The sequence below is a fragment of the Musca domestica genome, unplaced genomic scaffold, assembly GCF_030504385.1.
Source record: "Musca domestica strain aabys unplaced genomic scaffold, Musca_domestica.polishedcontigs.V.1.1 3, whole genome shotgun sequence".
Taxonomy (NCBI): Eukaryota; Metazoa; Arthropoda; class Insecta; order Diptera; family Muscidae; genus Musca; species Musca domestica.
This window is the reverse complement of record NW_026712299.1, coordinates 6,731,291-6,753,166: the sequence shown is the minus strand read 5'-3', so window position 1 is coordinate 6,753,166 and position 21,876 is coordinate 6,731,291. Positions and strand designations below refer to the sequence as shown.

At 37.4% G+C, this 21,876-nt stretch overlaps 2 protein-coding genes across 3 annotated transcripts in view; both read left to right on the top strand.

Annotated features, from left to right (window-relative positions):
• The first annotated feature begins 736 nt into the window (after positions 1-736).
• LOC101893397 (uncharacterized) lies at positions 737-10,308 on the top strand. The gene is made up of 5 exons (XM_005175884.3): positions 737-1,012; positions 1,113-1,437; positions 6,223-6,290; positions 6,377-6,791; positions 9,908-10,308. The coding sequence occupies exons 1-5, from the start codon at positions 789-791 to the stop codon at positions 10,223-10,225; spliced, it is 1,350 nt and encodes a 449-aa protein (XP_005175941.1). The 5' UTR covers positions 737-788; the 3' UTR covers positions 10,226-10,308.
• Positions 10,309-13,890: 3,582 nt separating this feature from the next.
• LOC101893121 (uncharacterized) overlaps positions 13,891-21,876 on the top strand; it is a 66,537-nt gene continuing 58,551 nt past the window's right edge. For both annotated transcript variants that reach the window (XM_005175883.3, XM_005175882.3), the window contains exon 1: positions 13,891-14,232. The gene's annotated coding sequence lies outside the window, so the exon portion shown is untranslated. The remainder of the gene's footprint in view (positions 14,233-21,876) is intronic.

Below are 21,876 nucleotides of genomic sequence, written 5' to 3'. Positions count from 1 at the left end.
TCGCTCTCCGCTCTCCGCTCGTGGCACCGTCGCATCAGAATAAATGCCGAATATTATCGTGAAAATATTCTGGAGGGTGTATTAAAGCCTTGGGCAAGCAAACCTTTTGGGCCGCAGACCTTGGACATTCCAACAGGGATCAGAACCATCGCACTCAGCACGCGCCACCCAAGAAAAGTTACAAAATGAGGTTCCTCGCTTCATTTCCAGCGCACAATGGCCACCAAAATCTATTGGACTATTGTGTCTGGAGTATTTTGGAAAGCAAGGTTGGCACTAAAAATACCAAAGTGTCGATCACCTTCGCCGGGTCAAATTACCGCAGAGCAACATTCGGGCAGCGTGTGACGGTTTCATTGGCCGTTCGAAGGCAATAATTCGTGCCAAAAATGACCAATTCGAACAAATCTAAATTTATACTAAAATTTGATTCTACTTCCGACAATTTTGGCTTTCATTCAATAAAATTAAAAAAAAATGTAAAAATTATGGCGTTTGCCGGTATGGGTCCACTGCTTCGGGACCTGGCCTATAACGGTACACATAATACATTAGAACATTTTTTTTTGAAATTTTGAATCAAATAATCAAATAAGTGTGAATTTTGGTGCTATTATTTTTTCTGCAACTGTACCTGCCAATCTACATCCAAGCTTATACATATATATTTCTAGTAAGAAATATATGTTTATTTTTCCAACAGAACACAAATAAATATCCGTTAGTCGAGCAGTTTCAGATTAGTCTTATTTTGAGCTTTGACAGATCTACATTGCCATCGGTGCAGCATGAACTGGAATATAATTGTTCTAAGTGCAGTTATAGCCAACTTTGCTATAGCTGGTGTTGAAAGTTCCTGTTCTATACAATTACCTACAGCGGATGTTTCGATTCGACCAAAAATACAGAAAAAAATTGGTACCCACTATGTTGATGTATTGGACGAGTCGGAACGAATTTATCTTACAGTTGGTGAAGAAATTGCAGCAAGTTGTGACACCCGATTTGCCAGGTGAGTTACAATTTTGATGCAGATTTTAAGAGAAATTCGCATCGGGGTAAAATCGATAATATGAAAATCTCTATATGGCAAAATAACTATTTCATTTCAGTCCCAGTTTTGTAGATAGCTACCTAGCGCACAATTTCTTATGTGAGGATAGTGGCTTCTTGGCGCCGACTAGCGAGAATTATCGCAATTATTATGGCGATCAATATCATAATGATTTCCTACTTTCATGCGAGGCCGTTAAATGGAATCTATATGAATCATCATTTAACTATTCGTGGTGTGAAAATTCTTTGGTGTCATATATTTTAGCTCGACCCACACCAGACGGCAACAATGAATACTTGGCAGAAATCTGCTACAATTTGAGAAAACGTCAAATTGTATCGATGATTTATTTGGCTACAGCAAATAAAACAAATCATCCGGTAAGTTATGACCCAAAAAGGGGAAACAAAATCAACAAGTAAAAAGACAGTAAGTTCGGAGCGGGCCGAACTTTGAATGACACACCCCCCCTCCATTTGGAAGGATTTGCAAAAAAATCTGCTGGAAAATACTGATAAAATTCAAACAAAGAAAAAAGCAACTAAGTTCGACCGGGCCGAACTTTCAATGCTCTCCACCATTTTGAAGGATCTCTAATAGTTAAATATCTTGAATAATTTATGTGTGGGCTTTATCAAGATGTGGACCGGCATAGACAAATTTCGGGCTCATTACGAGCTTCAAACTTTAAATATGAAATTTAAAACCAGTCCGGTCAAAAGTGTCGCTGAAGTCTTCAAAATGCCAAATATGGAGACGAGACTATCGTGGAGACTATCGTGGACCTATATAGATAATTCTCTTAGAGGGGGTAAAGTAGCCAGAAGGAACTCTTTGTGTGGATATTCAGACGAGTTCATTGGGAAATTTGGCTAAAATTAACAAGTAAAAAAACATTAAGTTCGGCCGGGCCAAACTTTTAATACCCTCCACCTTACGGTAAAGGAAACATTAGAAGAAATGTGGCAAAAACCATTAAAATGCCGAATATCGGAAGGTACCGTTATATGGGAGCTCTACCAAATCATGGACCTACACATGCAAGGTTCCGCCAACGGAGCTAGAACCCATTATGACCTACAAATACCAATTTTCAGACAAATACGTGAAAAAAGGGGCAACAATAATCAAATTACCGAATATCGGGAGGTACCGTTATATGGGGGCTATACCAAAACGTGGACCTATAATTACAATGACTCGCCACACGAACTGGGACCCATTATGATCTACAACTACCAAATTTTTAGTGAAATTCGTGAAAAAATCTGTCAAAAATCATCAAAATACCGAATATCGGGAGGTACCGTTATATGGGGACTATACCAAAACGTGGACCTATACATACAATGTTTCGCCACACGAACTAGGACCCATTATGACTCACAAATACCAATTTTTACACAAATCAGTGAAAAAATGTTGCAAAAACCATCAAAATACCGAATTTCGGGAGGTACCGTTATATGGGGGCTACACCAAATCATGGACCCATACATGCACTGTTTCGCCACCGGAGCTGGAACTCATTATGACCAACAAATACCAATTTTTAGACAAATCCGTTAAAAACTGTGGCAAAAATAATCAAAATATCGAATATCGGGAGGTACCATTATATGAAGGCTATACCAAAACGTGGACCTATAAATGCTATGTTTTGCCACACATACAGGGACCTGTTATGACCTACAAATACCAATTTTCAGACAAATCCGTTAAATAATGTGGCATAAATCATCATAATACCTGATATCGGGAGGTACCGTTATATGGGGACTATACCAGAACGTGGACCGATATATCTCATTTTCAATACCAACCATCCTAGACACAATACCAATTGCTCTGCTAAATTTTGGCGCTCTACGTCAAATAATGTGGGCTGTATCGTGATTTCAACAGACAGACGGACAGACAGTCAGACGGACAGACAGACAGACGGACATCGTTAAATCGACTTAGAATTTTATGCTGATTATGAATATATATACTTTATGGGGTCTACGACGAATATTTAAGGATGGAACAAACCTCCAAGGTGGAGGGTATAAAAAAGACCGTTATATGGGCGATATACGATATCGTGGACCTGTATGGACAATTCTCTTCCATGGAGTAAAGTACTGAGAGGCAACTCCTTTTGTGGAATTTCAGACAATCCCATTAAAAAATGTGGCTACAATTATCAAAATACAGAATATCGGGAGATACCGTTATATGGGGGATATACGATATACCGGAGGAACTCCTTCTGTGAATTTTCAGACAATTTCATTAAAAAATTTGGCTACAACCATTAAAACACCGAATAATGGGGGGATACGGGGGGCTATACGATATCGTAGACTGATATAGCCCATCTTCGAACTTGACCTGCCTGCACACAATAGACTAATCTGTGCAAAATTTTAGCTTCCTATCTAAATTCGTTTTTACTCGAGCGTGATTCCAAACGACAGACAGACGGGCGAACGGCCAGGGCTAAATTATTTAGAATTTAGGATATATATACTTTGTTTGGTCTAAACTTATTATTTCGATGAGTTCCAAACGAAATGACGTAATTAATATGCCCTCCGTACTATGTATGGTGGAGGGTATAAAAATACGGAATATAGGGTGTTACTGTTATACTTTGGGCTATGCGAAAACGTGGACCTGCATTGGGAAATTTTATCATAGGCCTCTACAATAATCCAATACGAAACTTGAAAGAATTTTGTTGAATAATTTCGTAAAATCATCAAAACGCCGAATATAGAGAGGTACACCTATATGGGGGCAATACCAAGACCGGGGCCTGCATAGGTATTTTTTTTTTTGTCACAGGCCCACAGTACCCATTACGAATTTAAAAATGCAAATCGAAGACATGGTTTTAGACCCTAGGACCTCTTTCGACCAAATCTATTTCAGAACATTTGGAATCGATCTAGGGATGTCTATCCGTCCGTAACGTAAAGGGAGTATCCGATTTGATCCAAACTTGGTACATCGTAATATTATTTTTATACTAAGATCGAGTTCAGAGATGGGTAACATCGGTCTACCCTCAAAGAAATTAGGTTACCCCATAGAATGAGAAATGATAATTCGATTTCGTACAAACTTTGCAAATGCGAATATTTTTGTGGGCCCACCATATCAAGTAGCTCCTCCACAACTGGTCAACATTTTGAAGAATTATAAGTCTGACAAAATGTGAAACATGAGTCCGATTGTCTTCCAGTTTCGTACATCCCAATATCTTTAATAACCCAAGGTCTGGGGTAAAGACGGAATATGTCGGTCCACTACTTCTGGTACCTCCCACACAACGGGTCAAAATTTTGAATAATTATAAGTCTTACAAAATGTGAAATAAGTGTTCGATTGTCTTCAAACATCTCACTTCCCAATATTAAGTCCAACGCAAAATGTGGTGTGTAATTGGGATATATCGGTTCACGCCTTCTGGTGCCTACCCCACAAAGGCTTAAAGGTTTATTTTGAATATCCAAGAAGCTCATAAAACGCGAAATTAACATCCGATTCCATTCAGACTTGGTACATCTCAGTATTACCATCAACACAAGAATCTGTTATAAATTTGGTACAGATGGGACCATTTCTTTTGGTACCTCCCCCACAAAAGTTTTAAATTTTGAACCACCAAAACGATTATAAAATCCGAAATAAGCATCGGGTTCTTTTAATATTTCACACATCCCATTACCGCTACTAACAAAAGATCTGCTGTGAATATGGTATATATCGATCCACACCATGTGGTACCTCTCCCACAAAGGGGTTAACATTTGGAATATCCATGAAGTTAATAATCTGTCGGCAAAACCGACCGATACTTTTTAAACTGTTTTTCTTATACCCTCCACCATACTATGGAGGGTATATTAACTTTGTCATTCCATTTGTAACTCCTCGTAATGCTCATGTCAGACCCAACAAAATATATATATTTTTGATCAGCGTAAAATTCTAAGTCGATTAAGCGATGTCCGTCTGTCTCTCCGTCGGTCTGTTGAAATCACGCTATCTTTCGAACGAATTGAGATAGAAGTCTAAAATTTTGCACACATGTTTATTTTTCCAGCAGGCAGGTTAAGTTCGTAAATGCGACATTATTTACCGGAATTGTTTCAAATTTGGCATTCGAAGTTCTAAGTGCATACTACAGCCTAAGACAGAAAATTGTGTGTGCAGGTCCACGTTTTCATATAGCCCCCATATAACGGTACCTTCCGATATTCGGTATTTTAATGATTTTTAGCGACATTATTCACCGGAGTAGTTTCAAATCTCGAATTTGAAGTTCGTAATGGATACTACAGCTTATGACAGAAAGTTGACTGTGCAGGTCCACGTCTTCGTATAGCCACCATATAACGGTACCTCACAATATTCGGTATTTTAATGATTTTTAGCGACATTATTTACCGGAATTGTTTCAAATTTGGCATTCGAAGTTCTTAATGCATACTACAGCCTAAGACAGAAAATTGTGTGTGCAGGTCCACGTCTTCGTATAGCCACCATATAACGGTACCTCCCAATATTCGGTATTTTAATAATTTTTAGCGACATTATTCACCGGAGTAGTTTCAAATTACGTATTTAGAGTTCGTAATGGGAACTACAGTGTGTGACAGAAAATTGTCTATGCAGGTCCAGGTCTTCGTATAGGCCCCATATATCAGTACCTCCCTATATTCGGTTTTTTGACGATTTTAGTTACAATACTAATTGCAATTGTTTGAGATGTCGTATTTGAAGTCGCGTAATGGATGCTACAGCCTGTGACAGAAAATTGTCTATGTAGGTCCAGGTCTTCGTATAGCCCCCCTATAACGGTACCTCCCGATATTCGGTATTTTTATGATTTTAGCTACATTATTCATCGTTTATTTCAAGTTTCAAATTTGAATATGGTAATGGCTTATGACAAACAAAGCCTATGTAGGTTCACGTCGTAGAGACCTGAATATTACGGCTATATTCGGTATTTTTAAAATTTTAACAGAATTTTTAACGAATTTTATTTTTTGAAAATTTCCAAATTCGTTCCAAATGGTGAAGGGTATTCAAAGTTCGGTTCGGCCAAACTTTTTATCTGTTATTGTTTATTTATTTTACTAGTTCTGAATTTATTTGATTTCTTGCAGTCTTTTCAACGTTTTATACATTCCATGGTTGAAATCAAGAATATTGCCGGAAATTTCCCCTTGCATGGGTATGTAAAAAACAGAATTTGGAATTTTTAAAATTTCCGAACTGAAAAAAAATATATATATGTGCATTTGATTTGATTCCCTACAGCACTGTCTCAAGCAGTGATAATCAACACCAACATTGGATTGACTTTGCGAGATACGAGCCCGATACAATCGTACAAAATCCCAAATTGGCACAAAACTTCAAGGATGGTGAATTTGGTGGACTATTTAATGTGGCCTGGTGGCCTGGGCTACGTTTGGGCAATTGGTTATTTTACGAGCAGGCATTTGGTCAACATCTTGAGGCGGCAAACACCGACTATATTGTATTTGCTGGTGTTTCGGATTCAGTTTCGGTACCAATTTACGAGAGCGACTGCCACAAGAATCGTTCTTTGGCTGAGGTAGTCATCACAAATCAGAGGCAGATACCACTCTACGTCTGGCAATATCTCAAACCGAAAGGTGCAGATAAAGGATCGGTTGTTATCATCGGTGTTAATTCACCATTTGCTGAGGTAAGTTTTAATGAGAGACGATTGGCTACTCACACGCCTGCCATCCAATGACGCTCAGCAATAATAAAATGATAAGAGATTTTTTTTTTGAGACTCTTACATCCTTTCACTCTCGTTATACCCTACACTACATAGTGGTAAGGATACTATGTCTTTGTTCATTTATTTGCAACATGGAGAAGGAAGCGAGATATACCCATAGTTATCTTCATGAAATCTGTTTCTGAGTCAGTCCGTCTGTAAATGTATTTTTTTGAACAAAGTGCAGATCGCATTTATTATCCGATTGAGATGAATATTTCCAAACAATATTTGTTTGGCCCAAGGACGAATCCTATTGAAAGTGATGAGAATCTGTTCAAATGTAGATATAGCTCCCATATAAATCTTCAACCGATTTGGGGTTAATTGTGCACCAAATTGCCGATATAAGTCCAAATGACCTGAATTTCGGTACATCCCACCCAATTTGGTCTAGGAGCAAGTTGATAAAATTTGGAGAAAATAGGTTTAGATATAGCTATAGCTCCTTAATGTAGGTTTCATCCGATTTGGTGTTTAAGTCCCCTAATATGCACCCCACAAAAATGATATTTGATACCAGATAACTTATGAAGCTCAAAACCTCTGTCAAATTTTATCGAGATCGGCTCAGATTTAAGGTTTATTGTGTACCAAATGGCTAATATCAACCCAAATGGACTTAGTTTTTGGCACCTCCGACAGAATTCATACCAGAATCAAGTGCTTCAAATTTTGGTGAAAATCGGTTCAGTTATAGCTATAGCTCACATATATATGTTTCATCCGATTTGGTGTTAATGTCCCTGACATGCGTAATATGCACTCCACAAAATTGATATTTGGTACCAAATATCAGATACTGTCCAGAAATACCTCTGCCAAATTTTATCAAGATCGGTTCAGATTTGGATATACCTCCCGATTTCGGTTTAATTGTTCAAATAATGCCCAATATCTGTCAAAAAGTCCAGAATTTTTGGTGCATCCAACCGAATTCATTGTAGAAGCAAGAAGATCAAATTTGAAGAAAATCGGTTCAGATATAGCTATAGCTCCCATATACATGCTAGATCCGATTTGGGGGTTTACGTCCCTCACATGCGTAATATGCACTTTACAAGAGTGCAAGATAACTTATGGAGCTTTAAATACCTCTGTGAAATGTTATCGAAATTTATATTTACCCAATATAAGGTTCATTTTGCACCAAATGGCTAATATCAACCCAAATGGATTTAATTTTTGGCACTTCCGACAAAATTCATACCAGAAGCAAGTGCTTCAAATTTTGGTGAAAATCGGTTCAGTTATAGCTATAGCTCCCATATTTATGTTTCATCCGATTTTGAGTTTTACGTCTCACAATGCGTAATATGCACTCCACAAGAATGATATTTGGTACCAGATATTAGATACCAGCCCAGAAATACCTCTGCCAAATTTTATCAAGATCGGTTCAGATTTGGATATACCTCCCGATTTCGGTTTAATTGTTCAAATAATGCCCAATATCTGTCAAAAAGTCCAGAATTTTTGGTGCATCCAACCGAATTCATTGTAGAAGCAAGAAGATCAAATTTGAAGAAAATCGGTTCAGATATAGCTATAGCTCCCATATACATGCTAGATCCGATTTGGGGTTTTACGTCCCTCACATGCGTAATATGCACTTTACAAGAGTGCCAGATAACTTATGGAGCTTTAAATACCTCTGTGAAATGTTATCGAAATTTATATTTACCCAATATAAGGTTCATTTTGCACCAAATGGCTAATATCAACCCAAATGGATTTAATTTTTGGCACTTCCGACAAAATTCATACCAGAAGCAAGTGCTTCAAATTTTGGTGAAAATCGGTTCAGTTATAGCTATAGCTCCCATATTTATGTTTCATCCGATTTGGTGTTTTACGTCCCTCACACGCGTAATATGCACTCCACAACATTGATCCTTGGTACCAGATATCAGATTCAGCTCAGAAATAAGTGCCTTAAATTTTATCAAAATCGGTTCAGATCAAGATGTAGCTCCCATATATACACCCCATTTAAGGTTTATTGTGCGCCAAATGGCTAATATCAGCCCAAATGAACTGAATTTTGGCAATTCCGACGGAATTCAGTCTAGAAACTATATCTGCACCGACTTTGATATATATATACTCCTCAGCAATGATTTATAACACTCGAAAATACCTCTGCCAAATTTTATCGAGATCGGTTCAGATTTTTATATACCATCGATATACAGGGTTGCCCATATTCGACCTTTGGGCCCATTCCAATCGACGAGGCTTGTCCGCAGGCAACATTCTTTGCGTCAATTGAATTTTGTACGGGAACAAATGCAAATCAATGCGAATAATCCGTTGTAAAGTGGACCGAGCCATGCCCAACTGCTGAGAACGGCGTTTTTGGGATGTTCTTGGGGACCTCTCAACACTGGCTCGTACGGCAGCGATATTCTCGGCCGATCGCCTTGGTCGACTTTTATATGGCCTCTACGGATTAGAAAGAGCCTTACCAGTCGAAAATTTTTCGTATAAACGCTTAATGGTGTTCTTAGAAGGCGCACTTCTCACATTTTTTTTTCACAATTGACTTCTTCTGTTGAATGTAAATTTCAATTATTTCAGAGCGCTCGCGTGGCGTGTATTGGTTCATGGTAAAAATCTGCTTGGACTGACGCTTCAAACGCGGTATGTCATTAAGCGATGTGACATCTCTGTCAAAAGTTATGGCGTTGCCAGATGGGTCCGTCGAATATGGACAACCCTGTGCATCTTCATCCGATTTTATGGTTATTGTCCTCCAAATACATAATATCAGTCCAATTTGAATATAAATGTTTTCATATTACATCTAATTTTACCCTTTTTGAGACTCGGTCCGGTGTATCTGATGCCCCAATAAATATTTTTTTGTAGGGTATCATATAGTCGGTCCCGCCCGACTTTTGACCTTTCCTTACTGTTTTATTTTATTTTTTTCTTTTTGTCTAATCTTATTTTGGTGCTCTCAGACTTAGGTTAAACACATTTCTCTCACAGCCTCTCTCTCTCTCTCTCTCTCTATTTCTCTCCCTATGTAGTTCTACAAGGAAAACGATCTGATATTTTGCACGGATATATGCCATACTATTGAGTGGTTGAAAAACGTCCGCTACACGTTCGGTTATAAAAATTTGGGTGTAGTTTTCTGTTGTCAACCTGAAGATGTTGCCTACTCAAATCGCTTGGAGAGCTTTGTATTACCAGCGGAAATTGAACATCTACGAGAAACAAAAAGAATAGAAATCGAACAGAAGGATTATGTAAAAGACGTGATGCTGACCAGCACAGAACGGGAGAATGACAATACCAATGACTACAACGAGGAGCAGAACAATTATGAAGAGGACCTCTACTAATAGTTGCCATTAAACAACTCACAGTTTTACTAACGATAACCATTTTATTCTTGCAAATCAATAAAGTTTTGTAGCTGCATAAATTTCCCAGATTTTTATTTTCATTGCGGTTTAAGTTCAATCGCTGTTCGGGGTAACTCATTTTCCGATATTTGCCGAATGGAATATTGCGATATGTTCAGCTCACGAGCCATTTTCGGCCACTGCGATGCGGATTTTGATCAAGTTGCTTCTTTACTTTTCGAACCATTTCTTCTGATGTTGCTGTCTTCTTCCGGCCACTTCCTTGACGTCGGGCCGCGCTACCAGTATCATGGTAACAAGCGATGGTACGAGACACAAACGATTTATTGACATTTAAATGCTGGAGTGATCTAACGATCGCCACCTTTGGTTTTCCTGCCAAATATAAAGAAATCACAGCATCACGCTTGAATTCCATCACGAATAACTTTTTTCCGGAAAATTCTCACCAAAATGCTTGTGTACGCTTGTAAACAATATAATGAGCTGTCTCTCTGGAATTATTTTAACAGTTGTCGGACGAGTGGCTTAGAAATGACAGCAGTCTGAAGTTGGTTGCAGTTGTTTCATCTCACCCTGCATAGCGCTTAAAAACTAAAATTTGGTATTGGGATCTCTGTTCATGTGTAGCCTGGAGATATGGAGGTGGTTTCGAAAATGTGTACTACAATTGTACGAATTGGTACTAAATTAAGTATTGGGTGAAGGAACACATTGATATTGAAGTCTCTTGATATCTGGAATTGAGGTATGGGGGTGGTACAGAAATGTGTAAAAAAGGTACACAATTTGAATCACATTGGGCGTCAAGGTTAGGAAGATGTAGATTGTTTTGTCAATTGGGTGAAGGAATGCAGATGGAATTCTTAAATTTGATATTAAAAGTCTCTCTTGGTATCTAGCGTTGAAATCTGGAGGTGATTTTGAAAATGTGTATTTAAATCATTCGAAAATAACAAAATGCTACTTAATTTTGTATTGGTTGAGGGGATGGAGCTGAAATCCTGAAATTTATATGGATGTCACTGTTGGTGTATTTTATGGGGTGGTACCTTAGCCAGTTATTATGTTGCAAAAATTCTTGGGATGTATGAGTTTTGAAGATAATCGGATGCTTATTTCGCATTTTATGAGCGCATATTATTCAAAATTTTCGCCCCTTTAGAGAGATACCAGAAGTAGGGAACCGATATCTACCATCTTCACAGCAGTTCTTGTGTTAGTGGAAATATTGATATGTGTGAGAATTTTGAAGAGAATCGAATGCCTTTTCGCATTTTATTAGCGTTTTGGTTATTCGCAATTTTCTTCCTTTGTGGGGGAGGTACTAGAAGGAGTGAACCGATATCTACCATCCTTAGATCAAATATTGCGTTGATAGCTCGTCGTTACCGTGATATTAGTAGCGTAGCACGACGCAATAAAGTGGACGGAAGAACACAGAACATCACAGAAATGGTTCGAAAAGTAAAGAAGCGACTTGATCGAAATCCGCATCGCAGTGGCCGAATAATGGCTCATGAGCTGAACATATCGCAATATTCCATTCGGCAAATATTGAAAAATAAGCTCGGGGTAAAGCCATTGAAATTCCAAAAAGTGCAAGGACTTACACCGCAACAGAAAGAAAATAGACTCAAAAGAGCTAAAGAGTTCCTTCGCTTGGCCGAAAGTGGGGAACTGCCGAATTTGGCTTTCTCCGATGAGAATGCATTCGTTGTCCAGCAGAGTAGTTTGTGAACACACAAAATGTTCGCGTTTACTTGCCGAAGAGGTCAGCTGAAAATGTGCACCTTCGGTTGGCCACAAGAACTCAAGCGCCGGCCAAGGTGATGGTGTGGGCCGCCATAACAGCCGATGGTCGCTCTCCGCTCGTATTAATTGACATTGGCAGCAGAATAAACGCCGAATATTATCGCGAAAATATTCTGGAGGGTGTATGAAAGCCTTGGGCAGGCAAACATTTTGACCGCAGACCTTGAACATTTCAACAGGACTCAGCACCATCGCACTCAGCACGCGCCAACCAAGAATGGTTACAAAATGAGGTTCCTAAATACGTTGGACTATTGTGTCTGGAGTATTTTGGAAAGCAAGGATGGTACTAAAAAATACCAAAGTGTCAATCAACTCAAGCAAGCGCTTCGCCGGGAATGGGCCAAAATACCGCAGAGCAACATTCGGGCAGCATGTGACGGTTGCATTAACCGCTTGAAGGCCATAATTCGTGCCAAAGGTGATCAATTCGAACAAATCTAAACTAATTCTAAAAATGCTATTTCCGACATTTTATACCCCCCACCTTGGAAAGGAGGATATATTAACTTTGTCATTCCGTTTGTAACATCCTTAAATATTCGTCGTAGACACCATAAATCAGCATAAAATTCTAAGTCGATTTAACGATGTCCGTCTGTCTGTCTCTCTGTTGAAACAACGATACAGACCACATTATTAGAGCGTCAAAATTTAGCAGAGCAATTTGTATTGTGTCTAGGGTGATTGGTATTGAAAATGAGATATATCGGTCCACGTTTTGCAATAGTCCCCATATAACGGTATCTCCCGATATTCGGTATTTTGATGATTTTTGCCACATTTTTTCACGAATTCCTCTGAAAATTGGTAGTTGTAGGTCATAATGGGTCCCAGTTCGTGTGGCGAATCATTGTAATTATAGGTCCACGTTTTGGTATAGTCCCCATATAACGGTACCTCCCGATATTCGGTATTTTGATGACTTTTGACACATTTTTTCACGAATTTGTCATAACATTGGTAGTTGTAGGTCATAATGGGTCCCAGTTCGTGTGGCGAATCATTGTAATTATAGGTCCACGTTTTGGTATAGTCCCCATATAAGGGTACCTCCCGATATTCGGTATTTTGATGATTTTTGTCACATTTTTTAACGAATTTGTCTGAAAATTGGTATTTGCAGGTCATTATAGGTTCTACCTCCTTTGGCGAAACATTACATATATAGGTCCACGATTTGGTATAGCCCCTATATAACAGTACCTCCCGATATTCGGTATTTTAATGGTTTTTGCCACATTTCTTTGCGGATTTGTCTAGAAATTGGTATTTGTTGGTCTTAATGGGTTCTAGCTCTTTTGGCGAAACACTGTATGTATAGGTCCACGTTTTTTATATAGCCCCTATAGCCTTATTTCCCGATATTCGGTATTTTTATGATTTTTGGCACATTTTCCCATGAATATGTCTAAAAATTGGTATATGTGGGTCATAATGGGCTCTAATGTTCCCTTTACCCTAAGATGGAGGGTATTAAAAGTTTGGCCCGGCCGAACTTAATGTAGTTGTACTTGTTTGCTTTCATTTAATAAATTTTAAAAAAGAAATGTAAAAATTATGGCGTTTGATTTTGTTGCACCCTGTAGACCAATATCCTTTTGTTCCTGATTCCACTTAACATTTAATAAATGCTCTCAAGTGAATTTCTTGTTCCGCCAAACAACTCTCTAAGTCGAAGCACACAAAACCGAAACCAAACCCGACTTAAGTACTTGTGCGCTCATACACACACACACATTTATTGCACCTAACTTCGTTTTAGTCGAGACCAGACAAGAAAACAACAGCAACAAAACACAACACAACAATCAAAAGAAGTCAACATCCATCCAGTTCAGGCACTTGAGTCGGACGGTCGCGAACTACATTTGCAAAGTAATGCAGCCCAACTGATTCAGTGCATCGGCATACGTTGATGGATTAAAACGCGCCGCGTTGTGCTGCGGTTAAGTGAACGTATTCTCGGTCCAAATAACAACAAAATAAATTAGGAATTCTAAAACGACTTGGCGAACAAATAAAAAACTAAAAATTAATTGAAAGGAATTTAAAAAAAAATTAAAACTAGCAAATATTTTTTGTTTAAAAATATTAAAAAAAAGACAGAGGATAAATTGTATTATCGCGTCAATTACATTTTGGATAAATAATCCCAGCATTTAACGGTAAGTGTGGAAATGATTTGAGAATACTAAAAATGTAAGTTGGTGAAATTTTCTGTTCAGGACGAATTAATAAAGAAATGTGATGTTTTAAATATTGAACTTTGTGTTGGGATATTTGAAAAAAATTCTAATCAAAACAGAATTTTTTTTGTTTTAGTTATGTTTTTAATGTTTTTAGTTATGTTTTTAACGTTTTAAATTGTGTTTTTGTTTTAAATTGTGTCATGTAAGGATAAAATGTGAACATAAACAGAAGAGATATACATTTAGAAAAAAAATCTTCTCAAATGTTAGATATAAACTGCAAATTATGAAATATTTAAAAAAATATTTCATATTCGACAAGAAAAATACTAAAAATAAAAAGTTTTGACTGCAAACTTATGTGAATATTTAAAAATGTGACTAAACACAAAACATAGCAAAAATCTTTTTCTTTGACTATATTAAAAATATAATAATTTTTTCACAAAGAATATTCTATACAAAATAATGTAAAATAAATAAACAAAAAAATGTAAAATAAAAAAAAATATTGTTTTAAAATCCAAGACGGAATAATTGAACAAAAATGCACGATAGTAACTCAAAGGATATGAAAAACAATATCATTGTGTGATGATTTCAAATTTTTTTAAATTTTTATCCAAATCCAGTAGATTAAAAATTAAAGACACAAGTATCGGCGTTTTGTAATTTTACATACCAAAGTAACCTAAATAGAGGGGACAGGTTCCCTTTTCTACATTCTTCGAAATTTTCGAATAAAGATTCCTGGCCATTGTAAAATATTTACAGAGAACAATACAAGGATTATATTTTTGTTTTAACATTTTTTCTTTCTTTACAAAGAAAAAAAAAAACAAGTAAAAAAGCTGTAAGTTCGGCAGGGCCGATCTTTGAATACCCTCCACCATTGGGAACGAATTTGGCAATTTTCAAAAAAAAAAAAAATATTTATAATCTGTTAAAATCTTAAAAATACCGAATTCAGCCGTTATATTAGGGACTATACGACGACGTGGACCTGCATATCCAACTTTTGTCATAAGTCATTACAATACTCAAAAGCGGAACTTGAAAAAAAAAATCGGTGAATAGTGTCGCTAAAATCATCAAAATACTGAATATGGGGCTATACGAAGACGTAGACCAGCACAGACAATTTTCTGTCATAGGCTGTAGTATCCATTACGAGCTTCAAATACCAATTTGGAAACAATTCCGGTAAATAATGTCGATAAAATCATCAAAATTCCGAATATCGGGAGGTACCGTTATATGGGGGCTATACGAAGACGTGGACCTACATTTTCAACACCAAAAGTCCTGCAGATATAATACACATTTGAGTGAAATTTTATCAACCTACTTCATTTCGTTCGGAAGCTAAAGTGAGTTCCACAGACGAATAGGCGGACGGACACACGGACGGACATTGTTAAATCGACATAGAATTTGTTATAGCGTAGTCCCTACTCCAAGGAATGGACCGACATGACCCCTTGATTAATGGAAAAATATAATCTCTTTATACATTTTCCAATTTGATGGGTCCAAACGGACCTCGTCCTCGTTTGTCCAACATGTATAGGAAGGTGTGTCAAAAATGTTTCTTTACAACTACACGATCTATTTTTTTTAGAGTTACTTCATAATGTGTAAAAAAAAAGTTAGGAAAGGCTATAGCCTTGTGATACCCAACTACGCTACACTACAATATGGTAGAAGTCCCCTTATGTCCAAATCCATTTTGGAAGATTTCGCTTTTGAAATTATGTCATAGAGCACAACCCAGATATTACCAGGGACATTTGCACAATATTTAAGCACTCCGTCATGCATTTGTATCTTTTAAATTCGGACTTGTATTGCCCATTTGATGTATATAGGAGCTATATCCAAATCTGAATCGATCTCGGTAAAATTTGGCAAAGACATTTCTGAGCTGTATTTTTTATATTTCTCTGAATATCGTTGTTGCGGAATGCATATTACGGCTGTGGATAACAAATATGAACAATATGATATATATAAAATATATATGGGAGCTATAGCTATATCTGAACCGATCTTCACCAAATTTGACATACTAGCTTCTAGACTCAATTCGGTCGTAAGTCCCAAATTTCATCTCATTTGGGCAAATATTAGACGTTTGGTGCACAATAAAAAGTAAATCGGGCGAGATTATATATGGGAGATATATCCAAATCTGAACCGATCTCGATAAAATTTAACAAATGTATTTCTAAGCTGCATTTGATACATTTCCCCAAATATTGTTGTTACAGAGAGCATATTACGGCTGCGGAGAACTAAAATAACAAATCGGATGAACAATATGTATGGGAGCTATAGGTATATCTGAACCGATTTCGAAATTTGGCATACTTATTTTCAGGCCTAATCTGGTTGTATGTGCAAAATTCAATACCATTCGGCCTGATATTACATGTTTGGTGCACAATAAAAGGCAAATCGGACGAAGATATATATGGGAGCTATATCTAAATTTTGACCGATTATCCCCAATTTCAATAGGGTTCGTCCTTGGGCCGAAGAAATGATTTGTGCAAAATTTCATCTGGATCGGGTAATAAATCCGAACTTGTTGTTCACAAAAATGCATAAATCGACTCAGAATGTGTTTCTATGCAGATCATCAAAAGGAACTATGGGTCTATCTCTTTTCCTTTTGCCTGTTACAAACAAATGCACAAAGACATAATACTCTAACCACCTTGTAGTGTAGAGTATAAAAACAAAAAAATTCCCTAATTTTTTGATAATTTTTTCCCGGACATTTTATCGAGTTGTCTGTATGTCTGAATGTCTGAATGTAACATAAAATTTCTTTTTTTCGGCTTATATGTATATTTGATCATATAAAGGAAATGGATCCGGGGGTTTGAGTAAACATTGATTACCGAAAGTATGGAAAAGGTTTTCCGCCTTAGACTGACTCCAAGTCTCGTGAAACGGATTTCTTCCAAAGAGACCTAGGACTTAAGACTCTTATTTTGATAAGGCACGGCTTTGATGTTCTGTACCCAAAAGAAATAATTAAAGCCAAAGAACGAAATTAGAAATTTTGGCAAAAACCTTCATAATACCTAAAACCGGAAAAAGCTTCATATGGGGACCAATTAGTAGGCCTGAGTCGAACATCTTTCACAAGGAGAGAACAGACCTACCCAAAACCCCAATTGTCAAGTTTCATCTAATTTGGTTGAAAATTGTGAAGGAAACCTGAACGGTGAATAGAAGAATTCAAAACGTCTTCAGCCAAACGAAGACTATTAAGAGGTCTTCAGTAAAGAGCAGATATTTAAAAGGTCCTGAATCGATAGAACGCCTTCAAAAGATTTCGGTCAAAAAAGGCCTCCTGTAAAAGAAGACCTTTAAAAGATCTCCCGTCGATAGAAGTCCGCTTAGATCAAAAAAAAAAATACCTTCATAAGGTCCTGAGTCGATATGAACCCTTCAAAATTCGCTCAATAGAATAAACTTCTGTTAACAGAACACCTTCAAAACACCTTCATGTTCCCGCTTTAAAGAAGGAATTCGTTTAGAAGAAGACTTTAAAAAATTCTTGGTTCCTTAGAAGATCTGTTAGAGGCTTCGGTTTTAGAGGTCTTTTTGAGGTCTCCAGTCTACAGAAGACCTCTTAGAAGTCTTTGGTGTATAGAGACCTCTTAGGGGTCTTCGGTATAAAGAACCGCTTCAAAATTCGGTCAATAGAAGACATTAATTTATGTCAGAAGAAGGACTTCTCTTAACAGAACACCTTCAAAAACTGTCTTCGGATTAAAGAAGACTTTCAATAGGTCTTCCATCAAAAGGGGCTCGGTCAGCTCATCAAAGGTTCCGCTGTAAAGAAGGCATTCGGTTAGAAGAAGACCTTAAAAAAGTCTTGGGTCCTTAGAAGATCTTTTAGAGTCTTCGGTTTTAGGTCTTCTGTAGACAGAAGACCTCTTAGAAGCCTTTGGTGTATAGAAGACCTCTTAGGGGTCTTCGGTCTAAAGAATACCTCTCAGACGTCTTCGACCTATAGATAACCTCTTAGAGATCTTCGGTCTATAGACGACCACTTAGAGGTCTTCGGTCTATAGACGACCTCTTAGAGATATTCGGTCTATAGACAACCTCTGACAGGTCTTCGTCTACCTAGACGACCTCTTAGAGAGCTCCGGTCTATAGACGACCTCTTAGAGGTCTTCGGTCTATAGAAGACCTGTTAAAGGTCATCGGTCTAAAAAAGACCTGTTTGAGGTATCCTGTTTATAAGAGACCTGTTGTAGGTCTTCGTGCATTAGTCATTCAGTAGAAGACCTCTTCGTTCAATAGCCAGATGGACATTGCTAGATCTCATTATTATTGTATTCTAATCAAATTTAATATACTCTCCTTGGTATGGTGGAAGGTATAAAAACCAATAGAGACATTTACAACGATTTTTTCCCCTGCTGTAGTGTAATCCAATATTTAGCCCGGTCGAACCTAAAACCCTGTTACTCATCTATTAATTCTGAAATTTCCATCAGATTTTACTCTGCCTTTAGAGTGGTTAATCACACAAAAAAACTGCATTACACTTTCAAACTTCTTTACCATTCTTTGGATTGCAACCTCTTCGTCTGCAACGTGTTGCGGTTGCTTAACCATGCACTCACAGCGATTGTTGCAGAAAATTCTGCAAAAATTGCTGCACCTCCACTGGCTGCCGTCGCGAATAGAATTTGGCCAATGAAGTGAGAAACGAAAAAACTGAATGTTAATACGATCGAATATAAATCATTTAAGCGTAAATAATAAATAATTCATGTGTGGCAGATAATTTGTTGGATAGTAAATATGCTGCGCTTAAAATTGATTTACATATTTCATGTGTGCAATGGTTCAAAACGTGTTCGGGTGGAGTCATCCAAGTGTTGACAGTAATTGAATATTTAATTTCGAACGTTTAGTGCGAATGTACAAATTAGTGGGAGCTTACGACGATTTCAAACGGTCCGCAAGACATATTCTAGCCATTATAATTTAAAAATTCAAGAGATAATTAGGAAAAAGTAAAATCGGGTATTACCGATTATAAACCGATATATTCCTTAATAAGTAAGACGGACGCACGGATATGTGTAAATCGTTTTAGAATTTTAAGTGAATCAGAAATATTTACTTTTACAATAGAATCTAAATTGAAGAAAAGCTTAGAATATTTCAAATAAAAACCAGTAAGGAAAGGTCTACACCACTATGAATATTTTGTAGAGCTCCAGTAACAAGAAGATTATATTAGGAATTTATGTGAAGTAGATCATACCTGAATATGAACAAGTAAAATAGCTGTAAGTTCGGCCGGGCCGAACTTTTAATACCCATTTGGTACAAATTTGACAATTTCCAAAAAAATAAAATCCGTTAAAATTTCTGTTAAAATATTAAAAATACCGAATGCCTATACGATGACGTGGACCTGCATAGGCGACTTTTGTCATAAGTTATCACAATATTTAAATGCGAAACTTGAAGAAAAATCTGTTTATAATGTAATGTAGCTTAAATTATCAAAATGCCGAATATAGGGGGTACCGTTATATGGGGGCTATACGAAGACGTGAACCTGCACAGACAATTTTCTGGCATGGGCTGAAGTATCAATTACGAACTTCACATGCGAAATTTGAAACAATTCCGGCAAATAATGTCGCTAAAATCAGCAAAATACCGAATATCGGCAGGTATCGGTATATGGGGGCTATACGAAGACGTGGACCTATATGGCTCATTTTTTGACTTAGGATGTAGTATCCATTACGAACTTCAAATCCCAAATTTGAAACGATTCCGGTAAATAATGTCGCTAAAATCAGCAAAATACCGAATATCGGGAGGTACCGGTATATGGGGGCTATACGAAGACGTGGATCTACATGGCTCATTTTTTTGACTTAGGATGTAGTATCCATTACGAACTTCAAATGCCAAATTTGAAACAATTCCAGTAAATAATGTCGCTTAAATCATCAAAATACCGAATATCGGGAGGTACCGTTATATGGGGGCTATATGACAACTTGGACCTACATGGCCCATTTACGAACTTAACCTGCCTACTGGCAAAATATACATGTCATGTCAAATCGTCTTAGAATTTTACGCTGATCAAGAATATATATATGCTTTGTTGGGTCTGACATGAGTATTTCGAGGAGTTACAAACGGAATGACAAAATTAATATACCCTCCATAGTATGGTGGAGGGTATAAAAAATTTATTCAATTTAGGCTGATATTACATATGTGGTGAGCAATAACCGGAAAAACGGATGAAGATGTATATCAAAGCTATATCAAAATCTGAACCGATGTCGGTAATATTTGGTAGAGGTATTTTCGAGCTGTATTTGATATCTGGTACCAAAGATCAATATTACGCATGTGAGGGACTTCAAACCCCAAATCGGATGAAACATATATATGGGAGCTATAGCTATATCTGAACCATTTTTCACTAAATTTGAGGAACGTGTTTCTAGGATGAATTCAGTCGAAACTGCCAACATTCAGTCGATTTGGTGCACAGTAAACCTGATGTTGGATAAATATATGTATGGGAGCTATATCCAAATCTGATCCGATCTCGATAAAATCTGGCAGAGGTATTTTTATCTGATATCTTTTACCAAATATCATTCATGTGGAGTGCATATTACGCATGTGAGGGACTTCAAACCTCAAATCGGATGAAACATATATATGGGAGCTATAGCTATATCTGAACCATTTTTCACCATATTTGAGGTACGTGTTTCTAGGGTGAATTCAGTCAGAATTGCCAATATTGCGTTTATTTGGGCTGATGTTAACCATTTGGTGGACAACAAACCTGATATCGGATAAAGATATACATGGGAGCTATATGTATATCTGAACCGATTTTCTCGGATGAAACATATCTATGGGAGCAATAGCTATATCTGAACAGATTTTCTCCAAATTTTAAAATACCTGATTTAAGGCTAAATTCCGTCGGAAGTGCCAAAGTGGCCGGAAGAAAACAACATCAGCAGAAATGGTTCGAAAAGTAAAGAAGCGAATTGATCAAAGCCCGCGTTGCAGTGGCCGATAAATAGGTCGTTAGCTGAACATATCGCAAAATTCCATTCGGCAAATATCGAAAAATGAGCTCGGGGTAAAGCCACTGAAATTCCAAAAAGTGCAAGAACTTACACCGCAACGGAAAGAAAATAGACTCAAAAAAGTTAAAGAATTGCTCCGCTTGGCCGAAAGTCGTTAACTGCCAAATTTTGGTTTTCTCCGATGAGAAAACATTTGTTGTCCGGCAGTTTGTAAACAAACAAAATGATCGTGTTTACTTGTCAAAGAGGTCAACTGAAAATGTGCACCTTCGGTTGACCACCAGAACTCAAGCGCCGCCATGGAGATGGTGTGGGCCGTCATAAAAGCCGATGGTCGCTTTCCGCTCGTATTAATCGTGACATCAGAATAAATGACGAATATTATAGCGGAAATATTGGGGAAATGTATTAAAGCCTCGAGCAGCAAACATTTTGACCGCAGACCTTGGAATTCCAAAAGATTCAGCACCATTGCACTCAGCAAGCGCCACCCAAAAAT

What these genes read in the sequence shown, in the direction of transcription:
- LOC101893397 (XM_005175884.3), top strand. Translation starts at nt 789, where the DNA reads ATGAACTGGAATATAATTGTTCTAAGTGCAGTTATAGCCAACTTTGCT. An exon ending in TGTGACACCCGATTTGCCAG is followed by an intron (nt 1,013 to 1,112) that starts GTGAGTTACAAT and finishes ATTTCATTTCAG; the next exon opens with TCCCAGTTTTGTAGATAGCT. An exon ending in GGAAATTTCCCCTTGCATGG is followed by an intron (nt 6,291 to 6,376) that starts GTATGTAAAAAA and finishes GATTCCCTACAG; the next exon opens with CACTGTCTCAAGCAGTGATA.